Source organism: Ursus arctos, unplaced genomic scaffold (assembly GCF_023065955.2).
Source record: "Ursus arctos isolate Adak ecotype North America unplaced genomic scaffold, UrsArc2.0 scaffold_28, whole genome shotgun sequence".
NCBI lineage: Eukaryota > Metazoa > Chordata > Mammalia > Carnivora > Ursidae > Ursus > Ursus arctos.
Window position 1 is genome coordinate 34,128,076 of NW_026622963.1, and position 22,322 is coordinate 34,150,397.

Genomic DNA, 22,322 nt, shown 5'->3' on the forward strand with positions numbered 1-22,322 from the left:
TGATGGGGGCCACCTGGAGAAGGTGAAGCATTTCAATCTATGATAAATACACTAATCACTAAAAACAGGACACGGCCACTAATGTCGTCGCAATGGTATCCACTAGAGTCTTACTTTCTATTTCACGGGAGACAGCTTTTATATTCTGAAGGCCAGAGGAAAAGAAAAAGGACAAAATGTTTATTAGGTGCCTACTATGTGCTCAATATTGGGTAAGCACATCAGATAGCATCTTTTTAGGTCCTGATAAAAGTCCTAGAGGTGTGATTATCCCAAGTTTAAAGACGAAGCTCGGAGATGTTCAGTGACTTGCCCAATAGCACTGAGTGGGACGGAGTGGATCTGGATCCGAGTGTAAAGGCCCTGCTTCTCCCACTGCCCCCCACTGGCCAGAGCACACTTAGGAAGTGAGTGGTCTCACCCGTGAACTTCAGAAGAGAGGTGATAAGAAAGCAAGAGTTAAAGCGCTTAAAGAACCCCAAAGTTCACCCAGTTCATCTTCTGGAAAGATCCTAGTGGCTCCATGAGAACGAAGACCCTGGTGTGTCACCTGTGCCTGACGTAACACCTCGCTCCTGATCCTCACTCCATACTTAATGCACCTGAGCACGGACGAACACATGACCCGAGGCCAGCCGCTCGGCCTGTACAACTCTGAAGAGCCTGAAGGCCTAACAGGATCTTCTTCTGCGGGACACCTGGGCATGGGCATCACCGAATCATTTCACTTCTGTTCAGCTAACAAGTGGCGGCTCTACTCACCACAGAGAAGGAAATGAAGACACACCACGGTCCTTAAGGAGCTCACAGTCTGGGGGGCACTAGTCAGAGTGGTAACACGTGTAGACGAATAAAGGAGGGGGCGGGTGTGTGTCGGCATGTGCAGAGATGGCCCGCACCCAGGCTGACAGAGCACAGCAGTGAGCAGCAATGTGAGGAACGGGACGGAACTGATGAGGACAGACACGAAGCCGCGGGAGCCTGGACAAAGCCCAGGTACCTTGCGGTACCCTGGTGCCTTTCTAATGTGTAAAAACTAGAGAGATTTCAGAATAAAAATGAGCTAAAATTATGTTATAAAACGATTCATTGCAGAGTTCTTCCCAAATTTAAAACAGGATTCAGTTTACAAAGAAGCAATTTACACACGCCTTGTCAAAAATACACCTTTAAGCCCCTACATCAAATCAAAATGAGAGAAATGATTTCAAGCTACTGAATAGGCTTACAAATTTCTACTATCAATACTTCATCATTTTGTTCAAGGTCAAGGTGCCAGTTCAATTTAGTGGCAACACGAAGTAGCAGCTTCAGATAAAAGAGAAGAACTACTGAGCCGCCAGACGTCTCTAGGGAGAGCAGACCAAGTCAGATGCACGGGAGCCCTTGCGCCTTTCCCGCCTGTGTGGGGCCCGGCTCACTGCTGGGTGTGGACAGCCGTCTGCAGACGGGTCTCCTTACCGACTCTCCTGCCTCGACGAGAACCACCACCTCACATACAGAACTTTCGGTTCTGCGTGGTGCGTACCCACCTGATAATGCAACATAAACGTCTCCATCTGAACGCCCATGAACTTGGCTTTCACTTCAAAGTCTCCGACTTCTTCTGTTGGACTGATTTCAAAGATAACATTCTTAAACCTGTTGAAACATAACATCGTTAAGGGTGTGATTTTTATGTTCTCATATAAAAATATTTTATGAAATGTAGAAAGGAGATTAACAACCTTTCAAGGGGCGCCTGGGCAGCTCAGTTGGTTAAATGTCTGCCTTCAGCTCAGGTCATGATCCCAGGGTCGTGGGATCAAGTCCCGCATCAGGCTCCCTGCTCAGTGGGGAGTCTGCTTCTCCCTCTGCCCCTCCCCCTGTTCATGCTATCTGATAAAAAAAAATTTTTTTTTAATCTACAAGAGTGAAAAGGGATACAAAACAAAGGTCCCAAGTACTTCCACAGGTGGAGCAACGTGGGGCTGCCACTCTAAGTACCACATGCTTGTACTGTGGAGACTTGGGGAGACGCCGGCGAGCTCTCCCTGCAGCCCTTGCGGAAGCGGGAAAGCAGGACCAGGGAGGAAGGCCATGATGGCCTCTGAAGGGATGCCATCACAGGAATTCTCTTGGGCTTCCCCGGGGCCACTGCTGAAATCTAACGATGAAAGCATAACCAAGAGGAAATTAAACTGGAAGGAGAGGGAGGAAAGGCGTGTGTGTGAATGCACGCGCGGTGGAGGACTGCAACAAGTGCGTAAGGAAACAAAAAGGGGTAAGAACAAGAAGAGCCATGAGAGGAGCTGCCATAGATATAAAGGCACTGAGTACCAAGTACCACCAAAGATACACCGCTATTTACCACACACACTGAAGGTATCGCTCATTCTCAACATGTTACAAGCCTGGAAACTGGTGGCAACAGAAGGTGCTATTCCCCGGGTGATCAAAGTACATCAGCCCAGATTACTAGAACTCAACTGTGGAGCAAACTTATTAGGACCAGAGCTGAGAACCACGAATGATGCAAAAGAGGCCACAGAGAAGCTAAGAGAGAGGTCACAAAATCCACGCGCTACAACATGCGCGTCTTACTCAACAGGGGGTCCTCACAGGCCATTCCTTAAAGGTACTTCCTGTAATAATTTTATTTTCACCAGTTTGCTTTGTTATCTGGTTTCTTTCTTTCTTTCAAGATTTTATTTATTTACTTGTTGGGGGGCGGAGGAGAGCACAAGCAGGGGGAGCATCAGGCAGAGGGAGAAGCAGGCTCCCCTTGCTTTAATTTTTCTGATCTTAAAATAAAATCTATTCATTATTGAACTCTGGAAACTGGTAAAGCATGAAGAAAAATAAAAGGCACCTATAATTTCACAAGCCAAAGATAACCACTGAAATGGCGCATATTCTTCTGTGCCTCTGTTTACACAAAGATTATCTAACCACTCACTTATCTGTTCTTTTTAGCATAAATTATAAATATAGTCCTTTATCCCAACTTCTTTCTAGTAACATTTTGAGAATTGTTCACATTCTTTGAAAGCATCCCTTTTAACGGGCACGCAATATTCCATGCTGTAGCTAAAATTTAACCATTCACCTACTGTACAACACTTCAGTTGATTTTACCTTTTATATGATTACACTTGTGGTACATGTTTATATGTAAATCTTTGGTTTTACTTCTGATTATTTTTTATGATAGATGCCTAAAAATGGAGTTTCTGGTCAGAGCATTAAAATTTTTTTCATCCTAAAAAACACAAGACATAAAATTTACCATCCTAACTACTCTTAAGTGTGTAGTTTAGTAGTGTTAAGTATATTCATGTTTTGTTGTGCGACAGATAATCTGGAGCCTTCTCATCGTAAGCGACAGCTCCCCAACCAGTTAACAGGGAGCCTGGGGGGCTCAGTCAGTTAAGTGTCTGCCTTCGGCTTAGGTAGTGACCCCGGGGTCCTGGGATCGAGCCCCCCGTCAGGCTCTCTGCTCAGCGGGGAGCCTGCTTCTCCCTCTCCTCCCTTTGCCCTTCCCCCCTGCTTGTGCTCTCTGACAAATAAATAAATAAAATCTTTAAAAAAATAAAAATTAAAGTTTCTTTTCAAACAAACTTGTTTTAACAGACACAAAACTGGCAAGCTCAGCTGCATAAGGTCACAGGGCCGACGGAGTAGGTACTTAATGCCCCGCTAAAGATAGCCAGGCCCGATCCAGGAACCACACAGAGAGCAAGCTGGCACTTCCCAGGAAAGAGAATGAGGGTAAGGCCCTGATACCCAGCCTCAAGGGGAATAAACTAAACTCCTCTTCTTGTTATACTTATTTATTCTAAGAGATGGCATCCTCCTTTAAAGAGGAAAGATCAAGACGGGGCCCATACAACAGGTGCAAACACGGCCTGGGGCAAACATTCCACAACTAAGAAATATTTTCCCTTCCATGACAAACAAATTAATTCTGACCATTAGGCCTGCTGCACCTAAATAAATAGATATATAAGTAGATAGAAAACATGAAAACGACCATCCACATAGCAGAAATAAAGGCAGTGAGATAAAGAGATGATAAATACAAAGATCAAGTCAATACATAAGACAAAATAAAAAAGCAAATACTCACTGGTTCACTTGTAGGTCCTCAATTTCCAGAAGGACTCCTTTTTCATGTAGTCTTGCTGCCGTGTATTTCAGAGAAATCTTTTTGCTTTTCTTTCCTTTCATTTCCCTAGGCTTCTTGGAGACCCTTTAAAAAAATCACACAGTATCACTTTCTATCTGTAACTGAGTACTATGAGTCTGTTGGTAGTTCAAGGATATGAGGTCAGAAAACGGACTTCCCAGACACAAGCCTCGGTAACATACCATTTCTAAAATGGCAAATAAGTGTTAGGATTAGCCTGAGCAATCTCTCTGCATAATAGGGGAAGCATTACTAAATTGCTTTTGTCTTTAATTATATTTGCAAATTGTATCTGACAGTCTGTGTCATCTGCCTAGGTCCCTCTCAACACCCAGCACCTACAAGTTAGGTGTGAAGGCTTCTAACACCAGCCTGAAGGAACTGTGCTGAACCCCAAGGGAATCCCTGTAAGCCCCTTGGCTTGGCAGGGCAAAAATAAATGTATCTCAGATTAAGTAATGTTTAGAAGACTTTAAACCAGTGTAGCAAATACAGGGGCGCCTGGGTGGCACAGCGGTTAAGCCTTTGCCTTCGGCTCAGGGCGTGATCCCGGCATTATGGGATCGAGCCCCATATCAGGCTCCTCCACTGTGAGCCTGCTTCTTCCTTTCCCACTCCCCCTGCCTGTGTTCCCTCTCTCGCTGGCTGTCTCTATCTCTGTCAAATAAATAATAAAATCTTTAAAACAACAACAACAAAAAAAACCAGTGTAGCAAATACAGAGGAACGGGAACAAGGAAAAAGAAACAGACCTTAGCAGACTATTGGGATAATCAAGTTAAGAAGTGATTTTCAAAAGTAAACAAGGGAAAACTAGAGTCTCTGAGAACCAGGGATTTGAGCTCCCACAGAAGGGTCTCCCACAGAAGGGTCTCAAGGGGCAGGAATGCTGGTGAAGGAGTCAAAGGGAGTAACCACTACGGAAGGCAACCGCAGGGTCTATAGAAACTACAACTGTAGAAAATCTTTGATCCTGTGATTCCACATCTAGGAATTTATCTTCAAAAATATGCCCACATTTGCAAAATAACCTACGTATAAGAGGTTATTAGGTGAGAATTTTTAAAGTAAATAACTGGAAACAAGACAAATGTCCATCATTAGAGACCTGATTATATCAACTGTTGTATCTGTGTATGCAGTGGGATACCACACAGCCATTAAATAAGAAAGGAGGACCTAGCTCTGTCTGCTTAGAACGTCTAGAAGCAATGACGCCCTGTGGCAATGAGCACATCTAGTGCCTGGATCCTGGTCTCTAAACACCCTTTTTCATTAGAAGGTGCCAGGAGAATGCTTGGAGAAATAGCTAATTCCGAGCCCGGGGAGGGGAAAGTACAAGTTGAACCAGGAACACCTGTGAAGTCCGGAAGTGCTCCAAGAACGAGGCAGAAAGGTCAAAAGGTCACAGGAGCCAGCTCTGCAAGCTGGGTTGGGTGGGCCTGACTTTTATCCCAGCACATCAGCCCTGCCTCACCTCAGTCTTCCAGAGAGGAGGAGGAGGAGGAGGAGGAGGAGGAGGAGGAGGGAGAGGGAGAGAGAGAGAGAGAGAGAGAGAGAGAGAGAGAGAAGAGAGAGAGCGCTCCACTGCGGGTAGAAGAGTAAGGAAGCCAGAGAAGGGGAGCTCATGTGGCAAAATGTCAAAAACAGGTGAATCTAGGTGAAAGGTGTACAGGTGTTTATTGTTCTATTCTCTCAACCTTTCTCAAGCTGGAACATTCTTAAATTAAAAACTGAAAGTACAAAATAAACTAACCCTAGGTAGTAGTGCAAGTAGAACTTGCACCTACCACCCCATCCCTCTGGATCCTCAGTTTCCCTCCCTATAAAATGGGCGTGTTGCTGGTTGTCGTTGGCACCAGCTGGGAAAAAGCTGGGGTCTGGGATCCTGTCCCCAGGAAGTGTAGAGAGGGGCCAGGGGATCGAAGCGTCTATCATATTCCTTACGTGATTTTGAGGTACATCCAGGTTTGGGGAGCACTAACTAACCTCCTTCTGTGATTCTTTCATTTCTAGGACTAAGAAGTTACTTTAGAACAAGGGGTGCTTAGAAATAAGCATCCTTGAAACCCCCCCTACATTATTTATTCACATCATACAACAACAAATGGACCTAGGAAATCAAAACAATTAGAAGCAAAATAAAGAATTAAAGCAATCAATAGACCCAGCATGTTTTAAGTAAAAAACTTCCAAGGTCACTTCAGTTGTCTCTACTTCTTTTTCCCCTGACATTGATTCTTAAACAAACAAACAAACAAACAAACTCACTTGCCCTTGCTGGCCAAGTTATCCAAGCAGGTTTTGATATAGCTTTTGTAGTAATCCACTTGCTCTCCGTAGAAAGTGGCCTTCGAGTTCAGAGCAGCGTATGTTTGCTGCAATTTCACCAGCTCGGCCTTCCTCCTCTGTCGGTATCTCCGCTGATTCCGAATGTCCTAAGACACAATTACTAAAATTAGGAAAATGATGGTAGGTATCACGTGCTTCTTGAATCATCCATACTAGAGCCCAGCAGTGCTTAACTGCTTGCATGACCGTACTTTCTTAGCAGGCAGCAATTTTTTTTTTTTAAGATTTCATTTATTTATGAGAGAGAGAGAGAGAGAGAAAGAGGGAGAGAGAGAGAGTACAAGAGCAGGGAGGGGCAGAGGCAGAGGGAGAAGCAAACTCCCTGCTAAGCCGGGAGCCCGATGCAGGCTCAATCCCAGGACCCCCGAGATCACGAGCTGAGCTGAAGGAATGTGCTTAACCAACTGAGCCACCCAGGTGCCTCAGAACACACGGCAATTTATGTTCAAAAATTAGCAAAGAAATTCAGATCTCTTCCATTTTTCCCCATCTGTATTTTCTAGAGGTGGGGAAATGTGTTACTTTTACAGACTTCCACGTTCTTAAAATTTACTTGCAAAGCTGGTTTAACCTCTTAAATATGTTGTCAGGAGAGGGAAGGAAAGGTCATTTTGCCACATCAATTACCAAGCTCCCTGATGTGCATGGTATCACCTTACTGGGCCAGCAGTGAACACCTAACACTCTGGGCCCACACCAGAGTCCCTTACTTGTGAAGATTCACACAAATCAAGGATTTCATGACCAACTGGATGTGAATTTCTGCGTCATAGTAGTCAATAAAAACATCTAGAGGAATTCTTTAAGGCCGAAGAGATACCGAGACACAGGAAGCTCTAATTCGGGTCTTCTCCCTCTTGATTCAGGCCATTAAAGGGCAGGCAAGGCCCACGTGTTGCAGAAGTCAAAACCAAGTCCTCAGAGGAGAGGACCCTAACCTCTCTGCGCACTGAAGGCGTGCTGTCATCTGAACAGCACCGTCACTTCACGAGCCTCTGAGACAGGTTTACCCATGTCCAGGCCATCCCTGTCCCCCCATGCAGTACCTTGGCAATGTCGTTGATCAGCTCCTGGTATCTGTTCTTTGGGTCCACCGTCCCAAGCTCCGTGAGCTTCTTCAAGCCCGACTGGATCTTATCCTTCTTCTCCTGCAGAGTGAGGTTGCTGTCTTCCTTTACGAATTTTGACTTTTTCATCTTGTCAGGAGTTTTGGCATCACGAATAGCACGTCTCTGCATGGCCCTCTGATGTTCTGCTTCCTACAGATACAGAGAAGAGAAAGAAGGTGCTGGCAAGTTCACCACACTAATCTAAAACCTGCGTCTACAGAGCATATCCACACCTGAATTTATACAGCTCTGAAACTCCGTTCTGGAAACAGAGAGAACAAACCCGCCCTCTGACAACTGACAGAGAAACTGCATGGAGCACACGCAGGTCTCTTTCCATCTTGAAGAGATCACACCGATGAAGTCACAAGGCCTCGCAGGACCTCTTTCCTGGATTCTCACACTGGGCTCCAGTGGCTGTAAAATCCCTTGTTTTTTTCCTATCACATCTGGAGACATGAGAGCCATTTAATTTTCCTTGAAACACAGCTTCGTCTGAATATTATAACCACACCACGGCAACATCAGTGCTCAGCTGATTCTTGCTAATGCTTTTTGCCACCTTGGTCGGGCTGGATCATGCTGAAGGCCTCCCTCTGCTTTCAAACATGCTGCAAATGCCATTATCTAGAGAATGAAAAGTTCTTCCCTTGCTCCTTCTTTCCCGGTCAACATCCAACGTTTGCCCGTTATGTCCCTGCCTGACGTGACCCACACCGCTGGTCTGTCTTTTGGGGCTTTCTTCCTTCTTTAGCTCCTTGCAACCTGGCTTCTGCTTCTCCGCTCTCATGGCCAATTACCACTCCCCGCCCCGAACCCAGTGCTTTTTCTTAGTTGTCACCTCGCTCGTACCCTCTGCATTTTCTCTTTGCCCTAGGCATGGCTTTGGTACCTCCAAGGGACCTGTGACAGTTTCTCTCTCACTGTTCACTCTCAACACTTCAGTGGTCACCTCTACGCTGACAGATCCCACATCTCTGTGGCTAAGGCTCTGGTACCGCATTCTGAACCGTTTGTACGGAGATCCTCACATTTGCAATGGTTTGTAATTCCTCCCAGACCAGAGCGATTCCCTCTCGCCGATTGCCCTTCCCTCCTAATGCCAATGGCACTCTGCATCACACAAGGTGAAGAGCATAAGTCAGACAGAACTTGATCCAAGACTGGTTCTGCCTCCACACGCGGACGATCTTGGGCCAGTTATGTGACCTCTAAGGGTCTCAGACTCCTCAACTGCAACGTGAGGATGGAAAGACTCATCTCACAGGGATAGTGGGAGGAGGAAATGAAAGAACACAGGGGGAAGCACCAAACTAACAGCAGGCTCTCATTAAAGACTGGTTCCGCCTTCCCTGCTTCAAACTCCCTCCCGGGCTGAACAAGCTGCAGCTGTCTGTGATGATTCTATTCTTGTCCCTCCCACACATCTAGTCAGTAATCAATCATAGCATCTAAAAGCTGAGAATTCATTAAAAACAGTGGTTTTCAAAGAGTCCTCCATGCAACTATAAGGGATTCCCACAGGTACCCGGAGTCCCAGAGGGCAGGGCTGTGAGGACTCCATTCTTGGCGCTACCAGAGTAGTTTCCATTTTTCGTGCTTTATATTTGCGCTTCCAAGTAAACTCTCATCTAACAAAAAGGATTCCTATGCTCTACATTTAAAAAAATGACTCGACCTACTTTTTGCATTTTGCAAAAAGTGGTCTTAAACAGGAAGTGCCTCATCCATCCCTTCCCACTGCCAAGCCATGCCCCAACCACCTGGGCCCGGGACTTCACCACACACCTAGATTGCTCGACTACTGTCTGCTCTGACAGCCCTGCCTAACTGATCAGTATTAAATGGTCCCAAGGTTACAAAAGCTCTTTACTCTGTATCTGTCCAGTGCTACTTATTTGTTGTCTTACTCCTCACTACTCACCGTCACCCACGTCTTCATTCTAGAAATGTCAGTCTGATCACATCATGCCCTTCCCTCCTTCATGCCTCTGTTTGCGTGGACTCTCCTGCCCAAGACGCCTCTTGTCTTAGCGCACACCCAGATCCCATCCACGCCTCCTAAGCATGGATCAAGTCCTGCTTCTTCCTGATGCTTTGCTCCTTGCTGGCCTCTTTCCTGAACTTCTGGCATTTTTATAGCTAACATCAAAGTCAATTTTTAATGGTTTTCTAATGATTTCAGGTCTATATACCACATTTCTCCAACTAGATCATGAGTTGAGTTTAGAAGCCACATTCTGTACTCCTCTGTACCAAGACACTTAAGAAAATTCTAATGATATAATAATATTCAATTACTAGACAGACTGGCTGATTCTGCCTCAGTTAATTAAATTAACACACACACACACACACACACACACACACACACACACAGAGAACACATGATGTGCCGTGAGCCTTCCGCCCTAAGAGCGTCTGCCTCTCAATGTAGGAGCCAACAACTTTCTCAGCAGGCCCTAGCCACCACCTTGCCCAGGTCATCCAATGGTTCATGGGTCCGATAACTGTGTTCTGGTCCACCCACAGGGAAGCATCTCCTAGCATCTGTGTCCCACCCTCCCCCCCAGCCCTGGCACACACCCATCATGGGAGCATCTGTGCCCCTTGTTATGGAAGGTTAAACCCCTAAGTTTTACCTGTTCACTGGTGGCTGGGGTTTCTAGGATTTCAGTCAAGGTCTCGCCTGGCTGGAACCGGATGACATCCACAATTAAACGTTTCGTGCTGAAAGGAGGTGGGGGAAGAGTGTCAAGGTCACCAGGTGCTCCGCCTTCCCCTGAATGGAGCTAAGCAGCAGCAGTACGCACTTCACCTCACAGAGGTCCCGCCCCGCAGCTGCGAGCACAAGGCACTCGAGGCCCCAGACTTATTTATGCGACAACAAGAGCATGGGCACCAGGCTGAGGATCTCTTGTGTCAATTTCACTTCAGCCTCGTATTAGCAAATGCAGCAGGTAAGTCCTGTGCCGAGTATAACAGATAAGGTGACCAGAATCATGACAGGCTTAAAAGGCCAAGGTGATGGTTTCAGGATGAACAAGTGGGCGTGGCTGCCAAGGCCAAGGCCTCGCCACGCTGTGTTTACCTCGTTCTTCCCACGGCGGGTACTCACTTCAGCAGGATCGTCCGGGCGTCCATTTCTGCATTCTCATCCCCAGGCACATCAAACTTGTTGGTCAGCGTGAGAGACACTTCTGTCTTAGCCAGCGCCTCCTTATTGGGGTCATTTAAATTGCCAGCGCTCTCCCCTACGGTTTGGGGAGAGTAGAGAGGATCAGTGTAACAAAGAGAGGAGATACTGGAGAGGAGACGTTAACACGAGGGTAAGAAAATGCGGGCCTAAGAAGATACTTGAATAAGCCAACATGTACGCTGTGGCAAGGACACCCTCTTGCTGAGAAATAAAGAAACTAGATGCCAAATGATAAAAGCAAAGGATCCATACTAAAATAATTTCATAAATGTTAACAAGTCACTTTAATAATTGTAAATGACAAATCTCTCCTAAGATATTCTGTTCATTTCCTTTATAGGACTTCTAATTTAATTATAGGATTATGTGTATAACATCCACACTTAAAAGTCTCTCTTCCACTGGACCTCAGTTCCTCACAGACAGGGGGGGACCACATCTGTTTTCTTCCCTCACGCACACTCAGAGCTGGAGCGGCAGAGACGGACGAGGTGGCAGTTACAGCCTTCCCCCAGCACCTTCCCTGTCATCTTCTGGGTAGTTAAGTCAGAACTTTACCTATCAGGGACTCGATGGTAGGCACCTCGCCCAAGTCGTCCAGCAGCTCGTGGATGGGATCGTTGTGTTCCGGAGCAATGGCGTCCTGATGATCCAACAGGAGCTGCATTGGACACCCAGGAGTCAAGTCCATGAACGTGACACAGCCCATCAGCCCTCAGCCCCACCAACCAGGCTGAACAGCACAGAAGGTGTCAGATAACAAAGCTCCTGCATCCAAAGAACTGACAGGCCAATCCCCAGCGAACTAGCCCCAGTAAACAATATAACACATAGAGCATCACGCTGGCCTCTGCTGAATAACTTATGGGATAATGCACGGAGGAAATACCGGTATTCTCTCAACCTGGCAGACAGAAGGGATTTAAGTGGACCCTACACGGAAAAGAACAACAATCCCCACAGAATTCAACATCCAAAGTCACAATGTGCCCTACAACAAGTTCAAGTAACTCACATGCATACCTGCACTTAATGCGTGCTGTTTACAGTATCTCTTAGTTCAGAGACAAGTGCACCGGACCCATGTTGTCCTCATCTTAGGGGCACTGAAGCAGAGCCTTTAAGACACTATTACCCCAAGGGACACCCTCAGAGAGGGTAATACCTGAAATTTACTTTACCTTTCTTTAAAAAATTTATTTATTTATTTGTCAGAGAGAGAGAGAGCATGAGTGCACAGGCAGGGGGAGCGGCAGGCAGAGGGAGAGGGAGAAGCAGGTTCCCTGCTGAGCAGGGAGCCTGACGTGGGGCTCGATCCCAGAACCCTGGGATCACGACCTGAGCCAAAGGCAGACGTTTAACTGACTGAGCCACCCAGGTACCCCTCCTTTAAATTTTATGTATTTCCTCATTACCTGTTCTATATAGCCCCGAAGGAGAAAGGAATGAATTATAAAAATGCTGGGGAAAAAAGAGGCACCCAAGGGAAAAATCACTCTAAGGGACACAGAGGAAAAAGTGGGTATTTTAGATATTAGAAAAATAACACCAGGCCAAGATAAACAGAAGGAACAACAAAAACAGTATTTTAACAAGTCCCTAGATCGGCGCTCACAGCGCAGATTCTGGAGCCCACCCGTGGCGACTCTGTTTCAGTAGGCCTGTGGTGCCCAGGTGACTGTGATGCAGAGGGCCTGGGATGACTTTGAGACACTTAGCAGATCTCGTTAATACGCAAAGAAAGGGAAACAACAAGGCAGATGTGATGTCAGCAAGATTAAAGGAAGGCGAGGTATCTGGCTTTCCAGAGATGTTAAGCAGCACCCAGGGAAGGCAATTAAGGCTAGAGCAACGAAATTAAGTAATTAAAGAAAAAATACTTACAGTGTGGGTGTTGATGATTTCACCAATGGAAATGTAGATCACTGGTTTGGTAAGGGTCACTAAATCAGAATATTCATCCACATTAAATTTATCCTGAAGCTCTGGGACATCACAAGCAGTTTGGAAAAACCGTCTGCAAATAAACAAGAGAGCCAGATCCCCGGGTGACACATATGTGCGGAGTTGGCGAGAGGACATCCCACAAACCACTGAAGCAATGATTCAAAGAGAAGACTGTCAAGCCCGGTGATTCTAGAGAAGCTGCACATGTTTGCCGCTTCATGGCCTTGGGGTGGTAGTTCTAATAACTTCTCCCTCCACCCAGTTTTAATTCCACCCACAAGAACTGCTCAACCGGAGCATTTGCGAACACCGGAGTCATTAGGCAAACCACCTTTATCTCTAAGACAATGTCCTGAACTCACAACTGGATGTTTAATTTACAAATGTTGAAAGCACTCTCCAATTCTTCTCTGATTACAAATTAACACGTGCCTAATGCAGGTCCACTGCTTTTATGTAAAGTGCGGTCTATTTCATTGGAATACATTTTAACAGCTCAAAATCCTCCGTCACCCCCCAGGGGCTATGAGTACATCAAACAGGTATCCTACAGCATGGCAGGGTCCAGAGAAAGCTAAGTATGGTATTTATCTTGTCCTGGGACTCAGAGATAGAAACACGCCCACAAGTACCTTGCTCCTTTCCCCCTACCTGAATTTCTGGTAGGACTGGGAGAGATACTCATTAATGATGCCCAGGTGAGCATTATCTCCCAGAAACATCTTATTGGAAGCTGCATGCTGCAGCATCTTCGCAATGGAGCCAAGATTTCGGCGTTGGTCCGTGGTGAGCTGGCCTCCTGCCGACAGGTCAATGATGTCAAAGGCATCAGGAGCAACAATGGCTGGATTCATGTATCGATAGTAAAGCAAGTTACCGATAATCTGGGAACAGATGGAAAAGAAAGACGGGTGTTAAAAACCACTCCACCAAGTAAGCCACAAACAACTTTGCTAGCAAAGAAAACCCGAAAATGCAGTCCTGTGAGGAAAAATAAACACTATGCACGCACACACGCATGCATGCATGCACGCATGCACACACTCTCTCTCAAGGTCTGAAACTAAAACAACCGAACATCCCTCGGTTGGATACAGAGAAAAAGGAAATGAGAACAGAACTGAGTATCACTACAGTGAAAGAGCTGGTTCAGAAGGTAACAACGATAGACTTAAAGTCTGTCACTGAGCATTTCAGGGCAGCCTCTGTTCACATATCATGGCAGCTAAGGCTGCGGTCGCCCATGTGACCTAATCAGCACAGTGTAATTTGTCCAACCCCCACCATCCTCATGCTGCAGACTTCAACGGTGGACAAGTTCATGCCTCTGAAATTAAAGTCACTCAACACACATCTCCTCCACAGAAGATTTCAAGGACAGTCACAGCATTTCCCCTGGAGTTTCATTCAAAAAAAAAAAAAAAAAATTAATTCACCTGAATAGAAAGTCTAGAATCGAGGCCTCATTGTAGAAAAGCACAGAACTAGGAGAGAGAAGAAAAAAGCGTTCAGATTAAGGGGGGAAAAAAAAAAAGGGAAAGAGCACAGCCAAGTAAGAAAAAGAGTTATCAGCAACAGCCTTAGCAGAAACAATGGTGCTTGCTGCATTCACCCGGCCACCGGCAGAGGGAGCAATTCTTCAGCGAAAAGACAGGACTCGAGAAATTTATCTTAAGACAGGAAAATCCACCTCTACTTGTTGGGCGTCTGTGTGCCAAACAATAAAGGAACTATGTAGGGACTAAGAGTGGTATCATTTACTGTTGACAGTCACTTTCAAGAGCTCACAACCAACGGGGAGCTACTGCCGGAATCTATGCTTGCGCACTTGCTGCAGGTCTCAGGTCGGGCCTTGTCTTCTAACGTTTTCCTCAAAGGGCTACTGGAGGACAAGGATGTGCCAGTGTCCAGATTCTTACCTTCAGCAGCTCATCCTCACCGGCATCAGGGAACTTCTCGTGTAACGAGTCCTTCAGCACTTTAGCAATGAAGCGCATCCCGTAACTGTTGGGATGGACAAAACTCAATGAGAGCGGGCGGGGGGGGGGGCGGCGGCCAGAAGGGCAGTCATACTGGGCTCTATCCGGGGTCACGACTCATGGCACTCACGGGATTTTGTCCACAGAGCTGATGATGGCTGAGAGGAACTTGTCTGTCACGGCCCGCATGTTCCTGATGGAGTTGTCTAGCCGTGTCTTGACCTCTTCATGAGCTAGAGCCTGCTCAGGGGTCACATCATAGGGCAGTTTGCTAGGAAAGCAAAAATCATCCCCAACTGTGTTAGGTAACAGCCAGGAACAGCTCAACGCAGGACTGTGTCTTTCAGGAACAGAAAGACCCAGAGAGATCACGTAAGTTGCTCATGCTCATAGAGCCAGTCAACGGTGGGGCCAGAATCTAAGCTTGGGGTTTCAGCTGTAAGCTGGGTGCCTAGAACTATGTGCCAGGCACTGTGACAGGCCCTTGGGATAAAAGGTATGTAAGACACGACAGCTTCCTGAGTGTCTCACAGTCAGGTGGGAGAGACACACAGATACTGGTGAACATACTGTGCTATAAAAATAAGCAGCTGACCGAGTGTCACAGAGCCAAAGAGAAGGGGCTGCCACCCAGACAGGAGGAATGGAGAAAAACTCCCATAAGGGACACCTGAACTCAGGAAAAAGGGAGCAACACTGTCGTCCAGGACAGAAGATTAAACGCAGAGCAATGGAAGAGAAAGAGAAATGAGGTGGTCAGTAAAGAACCTGGCCCTGCACGTAACACTGAGAGGTCTGGACTTTCCTGGAAGCCAGGGAGAGCCACTAAAAGACAGGAGACCAGAACTTGAGGAAGATTTTTCTGGCCCCCCATGAAGAATGCATTACAGATGGACAGTCACAGATGAAAAGAGATGGGTTAGTGCCACAGCCTGATCAAGGACTGATGAGGGCACGAACAAGGATGCAGCAGTGGGGACCAAGGGGACAGATCTGAGATGCTAAGGGGACACAATCAGTGGAATGTGGTGACTCTGGGTACTGGTGAAGGAAGCAACGTTATACACAGGAACTGAAGCCTGAGGAACTGATAAGATCACTCAGGGAGAGTCTGAAGAAACTGGGAGGAAAACAGTAGACGTGCTAGGCTTAATTGGGAAGGAGAGGAGGGGCTGAAAGACAAAAATGAAATGCAGGGGTCAAGGTTCCAGTACTGCCAATGAGGTCAAAAAGTAATAATGATTATCCGGATTCTCTGGGTGGTCTAAATCTAATCCTAAGTGTTCTAAAGAGACAGAGGCAGGGGGGGACTAAGCACACACAGAAAAGGAGGCGATGTGACCACACAGACAGACTACAGTGACGCGGCCACAAGTCAAGGATGCCAACAGCCACCGGAAACTGAAGAGGCAAGGAATGGATTTCCCACTAGAGCCTCCACGGGGAGCACGGCCCTGCCGACACCCTGCTTTCAGCCCACTGATACTGATTTTGGATTTCTGGGTCCACAACTAGGAAACAGTAAATTTCTGTTGGTTTAAGCCACCAAGTTTGTGGTAATTTGTCACAGGAGCAATAAAAAACAGATACAAGCAGACAGGGCTACATATCCATTTGTCGCGGTGTGTCTGAATTACAACTAAGCAGACTACCAACACAAGAATTCAGCAAAAATCAGTAAAAGCGTTCTGTGTGAAACTGGCTACATGGAATTTAGAAGAGTATCATATATTTTATTATTTGTAAGTTATGTGTTCTATACCTCTTTCCTATCAGTAAAATGTGTAACTTTATGGGCAAACGACATGTGATAAAAAGTAGCAATGAGCAAAGGGAGTGAAAGTGCTCGACACAGTGAGTGAAGTCGGAGAACAGAATGTTACATTTCTCAGATTTTAGAGGCGAACGTTCCCAAGAGGGGACCAGGTCCCAGTCTGTGTGTCTGGTGGCTGAAGCTCAATTATCCGTGAGGCCCGCAGGCACGATCGGCTCCCACTGCACCGTTACACCTCCCAGCTATCACTGGCAAAAATGTGTTGAAATCAATTTCCATTTTATGAAAAACAAAGAAAGACACTAGTTTGTGATAGGCACTCACAGGCAAAAAAAAAAACAAACCCAGAATGCCTCCCGGAACTTCGATCTAAAAAGGACTGACTCATGGACCATGAGAAGGGATATCTCAGTACCCTTGAGCCAGTGCCCATCATGTAGGGATGCCCTCGGTTGCAGGCAAAACTCCCCAGTCCAGAACAGCATTTGTCAACCACATTCCAAGATTTGAGCCTCAGGTGTACAGGGCAAAACAAAAATGGACTTTTCACCACGCCCAGCAACGACCTGCCTCCTGGTGACAGACTTACACATTATTGAGAAACAGATCAGGTGCCCAATGATCCCCACAGGGGATAAGGCCTTTCTCAGAGTCAGCAGAGCGGCTGTTCTCTATCCAGAGTGCACCCTCCCCTCTGCCTGGGGGCCAGGCACCTGGAGAACACGACTGGGCAGCACTGTTCAACGTGTGAGCTGGTACCAGTCTACACATCAGTCCAGGACGGGAAGAGGCCTGAGCCAGGATATAGTCAACATACTGCTCCCTTCCCTGAAACTGCGGCTATGAAAAACACCGGCTGAACTCCACAGTGTGTTGAGACAGGGGGTTTTCAGTTACCGGTCTACGGAGCATACTCTGAGTAGCGATGGTACGGAGAGCCACTCTTCCTCAGCTCCAGAGAACTGACGCACGACCTCACGCTGCTCCACAACCACCAGGAAAAACCACCCTGAACCAAGCTGCTCACCCTCTCCGTCCTCACTCAGGCTGGAGAACAGCAGACACATGCTGGCTCTCTGAACCGTAACTTCCCAGCATTACGCACATTCTACTGACACACCTTTCTTTAGATGTGTTCATGCTGGTGCTTAAACTGCTGCCCTGGCCCAGAAATCCTGAGTTACATTAGTCCAACCCGCCCCCAGGATGCCAGGGCCGCCCCACACCATCTCCTCCTCTTCAACGAAACCCAGTGATCTCACGCACCAAGTCTTCCCGGCCAGGTGCATCTCCAGTGATGCCAATGTCCCCTCAGGTCCCGGACTCTCAAACTCCTTCCACCTCAGAGCGTTCAGACACGAATACGCTGCACCCGGCTCTCAGCAAGACTGGCCCCACCTTACCCTTTAGGCCTCAGCTACATGAAATTTCACCTTCTCACAGAGGCTTTCCCTAACCACTCTACCTAAGTTAGCTCCCTCTTGAACTCCCCATTATAGTTCCCTAGGGAAGACTTCATAAAACTCTCAATTTGTCATTTCATTTTTAGGTACCTGCCTCTTCCATGCAAGAAACTACGAACAGAGGGCAGAGAGCTTGTCTGGTTCGTTCATTACTGTATTACTGTATGTATACCTAACAGCGCCCGGCACATAGTAAGTGCTCAATAAATATGTGCTAAGTGTGTGGATAAATTACCAGGTCAACAATGTAAAGAAGAGGTTTCTAAGGAAAAACTATCTGAACAGTTATTACTTTATAAATCAAAGGTTAACAGCTTAAAAAAGAAAATAATGAAAATACCAAAGGAAAAGGTGTTGTGGCTGCCATACCTTGCCTCTCCTGTCTGAGACTCCATCTGATTCACCCAAGATTTGTATATATCCACAGGGTCAGTTTTGATGTTGAGAGACTTGTCGTCCATAATCTCCTTCACGACAGGGGCCAGGATCTGTCTCAGGGCGTTCTGGCCCCGGGCACCTCGGTTGAAACTCACAACCATCTTAATGACTGTGGGATTTCCTGTCACGATCTCTTGAATCTGATCTACTTTTGACCTATAAAACATCATATACAAATTCAACTGAAACGAATCACAGAATCTATCAACATAAAGAGAGAACATCTACTTAAAGAAAGACCCTATCCCCTGGGAAGAGAACAGTTGGAAGGAAAGAGGTATGTGCTCTTTCTCTAGAAACATTCCCTGAAACTGACCTGAACCCAGGACCCTCCTGCTGTTTGCAAAACCGATCACAGGAACGTGAACGGATCCTTTATTCGATAAAAATGTGCAATCTTGGGGTGCCTGGGTGGCGCAGTTGTTAAGCGTCTGCCTTCAGCTCAGGGCATGATCCCGGCGTTATGGGATCGAGCCCCACATCAGGCTCCTCCGCTATGAGCCTGCTTCTTCCTCTCCCACCCCCCCTGCTTGTGTTCCCTCTCTCGCTGGCTGTCTCTATCTCTGTCGAATAAATAAATAAAATCTTTAAAAAAAAAATGTGCAATCTTCATGTTTGGATCAGCTTTTTAAAAATCTTATCTTAATATAGAATCTTCCTAAAATCACTTTAGCAAATCTCTTCTACTACCTCCTCGAAGCAGCAACATTTTATGTCTGTGATTTAAAAACTAGAAGCTTCTCTCGAGTAAGTGTTTCACATGGATCACAGTGGTAACTGAAGTCAAGCAGAAGTACAGGCAGGCCTGCAGTTCGAACTGTAAGTGTGTATGACAGGGGGATGGGGTCCCGCGCCTACAGCACTCTGCTCATACTTGATCTCCTCCTGGAGTGCGGTCTTAAAGAGCCGCAGAAGCAGGTACTCCTCGCGCTGGTTGGATGCGTAGTTGTACAGGGTGAAGATTACAGAGTCCATGAACTTGGTGGACTTGTTCTGGGGCATCTGAAAAATCAGCTTCGCCAGATAAGTGGGGTTTGTCTGAAATAAGACCAAGGGATATATAATTTCTAGATAATGCAAAGGCTGGCATAAATATTCACATTCTTTTAAACTTGAAGGATTAGAACGTGCAGAAGTAATCAAGAAAAATAAGAGCCCTTTGCTCACCCCTCAGTGGGTGCCAGAAATACTGTCAACAGAGATGTGTGGCTACAGTTTTCTTGTGGGAAAGTAAAGAAGCTAAGCCTTACAAGACCAGCCCCAGGAGCCGCTCACCTGCAGTAAGTAGAACAGGTGTTGGTAAGCCTCCAGCTTCTCCCTCTTCTCCTTGCTCAAAGCCTTGAGGCCTCCCTTCTGCTTATTTAGCATCATCATATCAGACAACTGCTCCTTATTTTTTTTGGTAAGTTTTTTACTGTGGGAAACCACATCCTGGAAATGAAAACATACACATAAATCAAACAGCTTTGAAAGATGAAACTGGGCACTGCAGGAAAGGTCTTGGAACACCAAAAAAACTTGCATGAAAGTCTGCTGCACTGGCCGATCCCATTAACTATTTTAGAATTGCTACACCGTACCCTATTTTCAGCACACCAGTCCAATCTCCTACTTCCACCTCCCTATTAAGAACCTGCACTGGGGCGCCTGGGTGGCTCAGATGGTTAAGTGTCTGCCTTCGGCTCAGGTCATGATGTCCAGGTCCTGGGACTGAGCCCCGAACTGGGCTCCCAGCTCAGCAAGGAATCTGCTTCTCCCTCTGCCTTTCCCCTGCTTGTGCTCTGTCTCTCTCTCTCTCTTAAATGAATAAATAAAATCTTAAAAAAAAAAAAAAAAAGAACCTGCACTATAAAAACGTCCACAGACTCAGGAAACCAACTTCTGGGAATCTATATTAAAAACTAAGTCTTAAATACCATAAGAGCTACGTATTCACTAAGACATTAACTGCAATGTTATTTGTAATAAAAACTTGAAAAACAACCTCAATGTCAGATAGGTACTACCATTAAAAATAGTATTTATGACAAGTGATCATGTGTGAAGTATCTTATCCTCCAATATTAAGTGAAAATGGAGGACACAAAATGACCGTGGGGGGTAGAATTACAAGATGATTTTTTATCTTTTTCTCTACTTAAAATTTGGTACTGAATTATTTCGTTTCTTATGTAAAAAAAAAAAATTTTTTTTTAAAGGATCAAACCATTTAATTGAGGGGCTTCAGGGAAAGGTCGAAGGGGAGGAGGACGGGGAGATCTGACATCCTCGGCCCAGCCAGAACCTTTCTAGCACCTTATGTAATTTTTAAAGAATGCATGGCACTAGCTGAGAAGAAAGCCAGCCTCCACCCTACCCGCAAGTCAGAACGGGTGAGGCAGGGGGTACCAGGAAGGACAAAGGGCCCCAAGGTTTCTGCTGGTGCTGGACCATACCTGCAATGTGATTTTATTTTTCACGAGCAGTCCAATTTTGATATCCATGAGATTGAGGTCATTCTCTAGCTGTTGGTTAGAACGGATGAGGGTAATGACCTCTTCCCGCATCTTCATAAGATCAAGCTCCTCCTGAAAATCTTGGTCACTTTGGTCAAGCAGGTGGACAAATTTTCTGACCACAATCATCGGAGGATCCTCAGCGTTGACTGACAGAAAGAAAGCATGTGTCAGGCATGTAATGGAATTACCAGAAGAAGTTCTAAGTCTTGGGGAAATGTTGGCATTGTCTTGAAAAAATAACTCTATACACACATAAAGTATTTGTTTATTTTCGAGATGTGCAAAGACAACCAGCAAGTGCAGCCTTCTCAGTCATGTTACTGCTATGTTATGACACAGGTTAAGATGGCAAGCAACAAGACATTGAGCCACGGGTTAGAAAAGGGACTTACATCACACGCAGCACCCTAGCCCCCAAGCCTTGCCTTCAGGACCAGAAAAGAGATCCGTGGAGAGTACCCAGAACCTGGTGGCTCTCAACCACTGCCTCAACTCTTGTCTGCCGAGCACAGTTACTCACTGAGAGTCTTGTAGTCATCACGAGCTTTGTTTGCCCGAATAAAAGCCTGGATTTTGATAATGTCATTTATCTAAGGAACAAAGAAGAAGAAATTCCTTTGTTCATTTGTTCACCAAAAATAAAGCAAAACTAATTCTACTGGTCCTTATAGCCAAGGGTACTTACGTGGTCTCGGAAATACTGCAGGCGATCTCTATAGCGCTTTCTAGCCTGGTGCATCCTTGCCAGAGACTGAATCTGTGGAGAAGGGATCCTGGAAATTAGAACAGTCCTTCTTCTCAACACAGAGCACACTCACGTCCCGTGCTGAGAAACGCTGTCGGACTACCATACCTTTACAACTTCATCTTTGTGGGCGCGCAGGTAAGCTAAGCGATCTTGATACACCTTCTTCTGCTTGTATCCCCTCCATTGGGACTGAAACCATCAAACGTTACAGTTGACATATTATTTCCCAAGGATCAGAGGAAGTTAAAAAAAAAAAATCTCATCTTCACCCATTACTGAAGAGCAATTCACGATGAAGCTTTCCAAAGGACCACGCCCAGCGGTGAGAGGGGAATGAGGATGAGGGCTGTCCCTCCACCAGGAAAGCACAGGGCTACCTCCCACTTCCCCAATGTCAGCACAGCACTTCATGCCTTATTGGTTCTCTTATTGGCTCCTTACAACAAATCAGGTATGGAAGGTAAGTATTAGTATCCCCATTTACAAATGAGGAAGCAAACTTAGAGGGGCTCACCACCACCTGGTAGAGGTAGGGCCTCGATTCCTAAATCGGAATCCTTCCTGTGACACCATGCTATCTGTCACCGTAGTCAAACCACAGTTGTTTCCCTCAAGATTCAAATCTGACACAAAAGAACAGTGTTAGA

The 22,322-nt window shown here is 46.2% G+C and overlaps 1 protein-coding gene across 1 annotated transcript in view; it reads right to left on the reverse strand.

The window, feature by feature from the left end:
• The window catches only part of IQGAP1 (IQ motif containing GTPase activating protein 1), a 100,904-nt gene that overhangs the window by 1,846 nt on the left and 76,736 nt on the right, over positions 1-22,322 (reverse strand). The window contains exons 20-37 of the mRNA XM_026510510.4: positions 21,781-21,864; positions 21,613-21,684; positions 21,448-21,517; positions 20,865-21,073; positions 19,705-19,860; positions 19,304-19,467; positions 18,361-18,585; positions 14,885-15,025; positions 14,695-14,779; positions 13,427-13,659; positions 12,713-12,845; positions 11,387-11,489; positions 10,748-10,883; positions 10,272-10,359; positions 7,567-7,779; positions 6,440-6,606; positions 4,109-4,231; positions 1,533-1,641 (exon numbers count right to left, since the gene is read on the reverse strand). Coding sequence (XP_026366295.1) covers positions 1,533-1,641; positions 4,109-4,231; positions 6,440-6,606; positions 7,567-7,779; positions 10,272-10,359; positions 10,748-10,883; positions 11,387-11,489; positions 12,713-12,845; positions 13,427-13,659; positions 14,695-14,779; positions 14,885-15,025; positions 18,361-18,585; positions 19,304-19,467; positions 19,705-19,860; positions 20,865-21,073; positions 21,448-21,517; positions 21,613-21,684; positions 21,781-21,864 — 2,511 coding nt within the window. The remainder of the gene's footprint in view (positions 1-1,532; positions 1,642-4,108; positions 4,232-6,439; positions 6,607-7,566; positions 7,780-10,271; positions 10,360-10,747; positions 10,884-11,386; positions 11,490-12,712; positions 12,846-13,426; positions 13,660-14,694; positions 14,780-14,884; positions 15,026-18,360; positions 18,586-19,303; positions 19,468-19,704; positions 19,861-20,864; positions 21,074-21,447; positions 21,518-21,612; positions 21,685-21,780; positions 21,865-22,322) is intronic.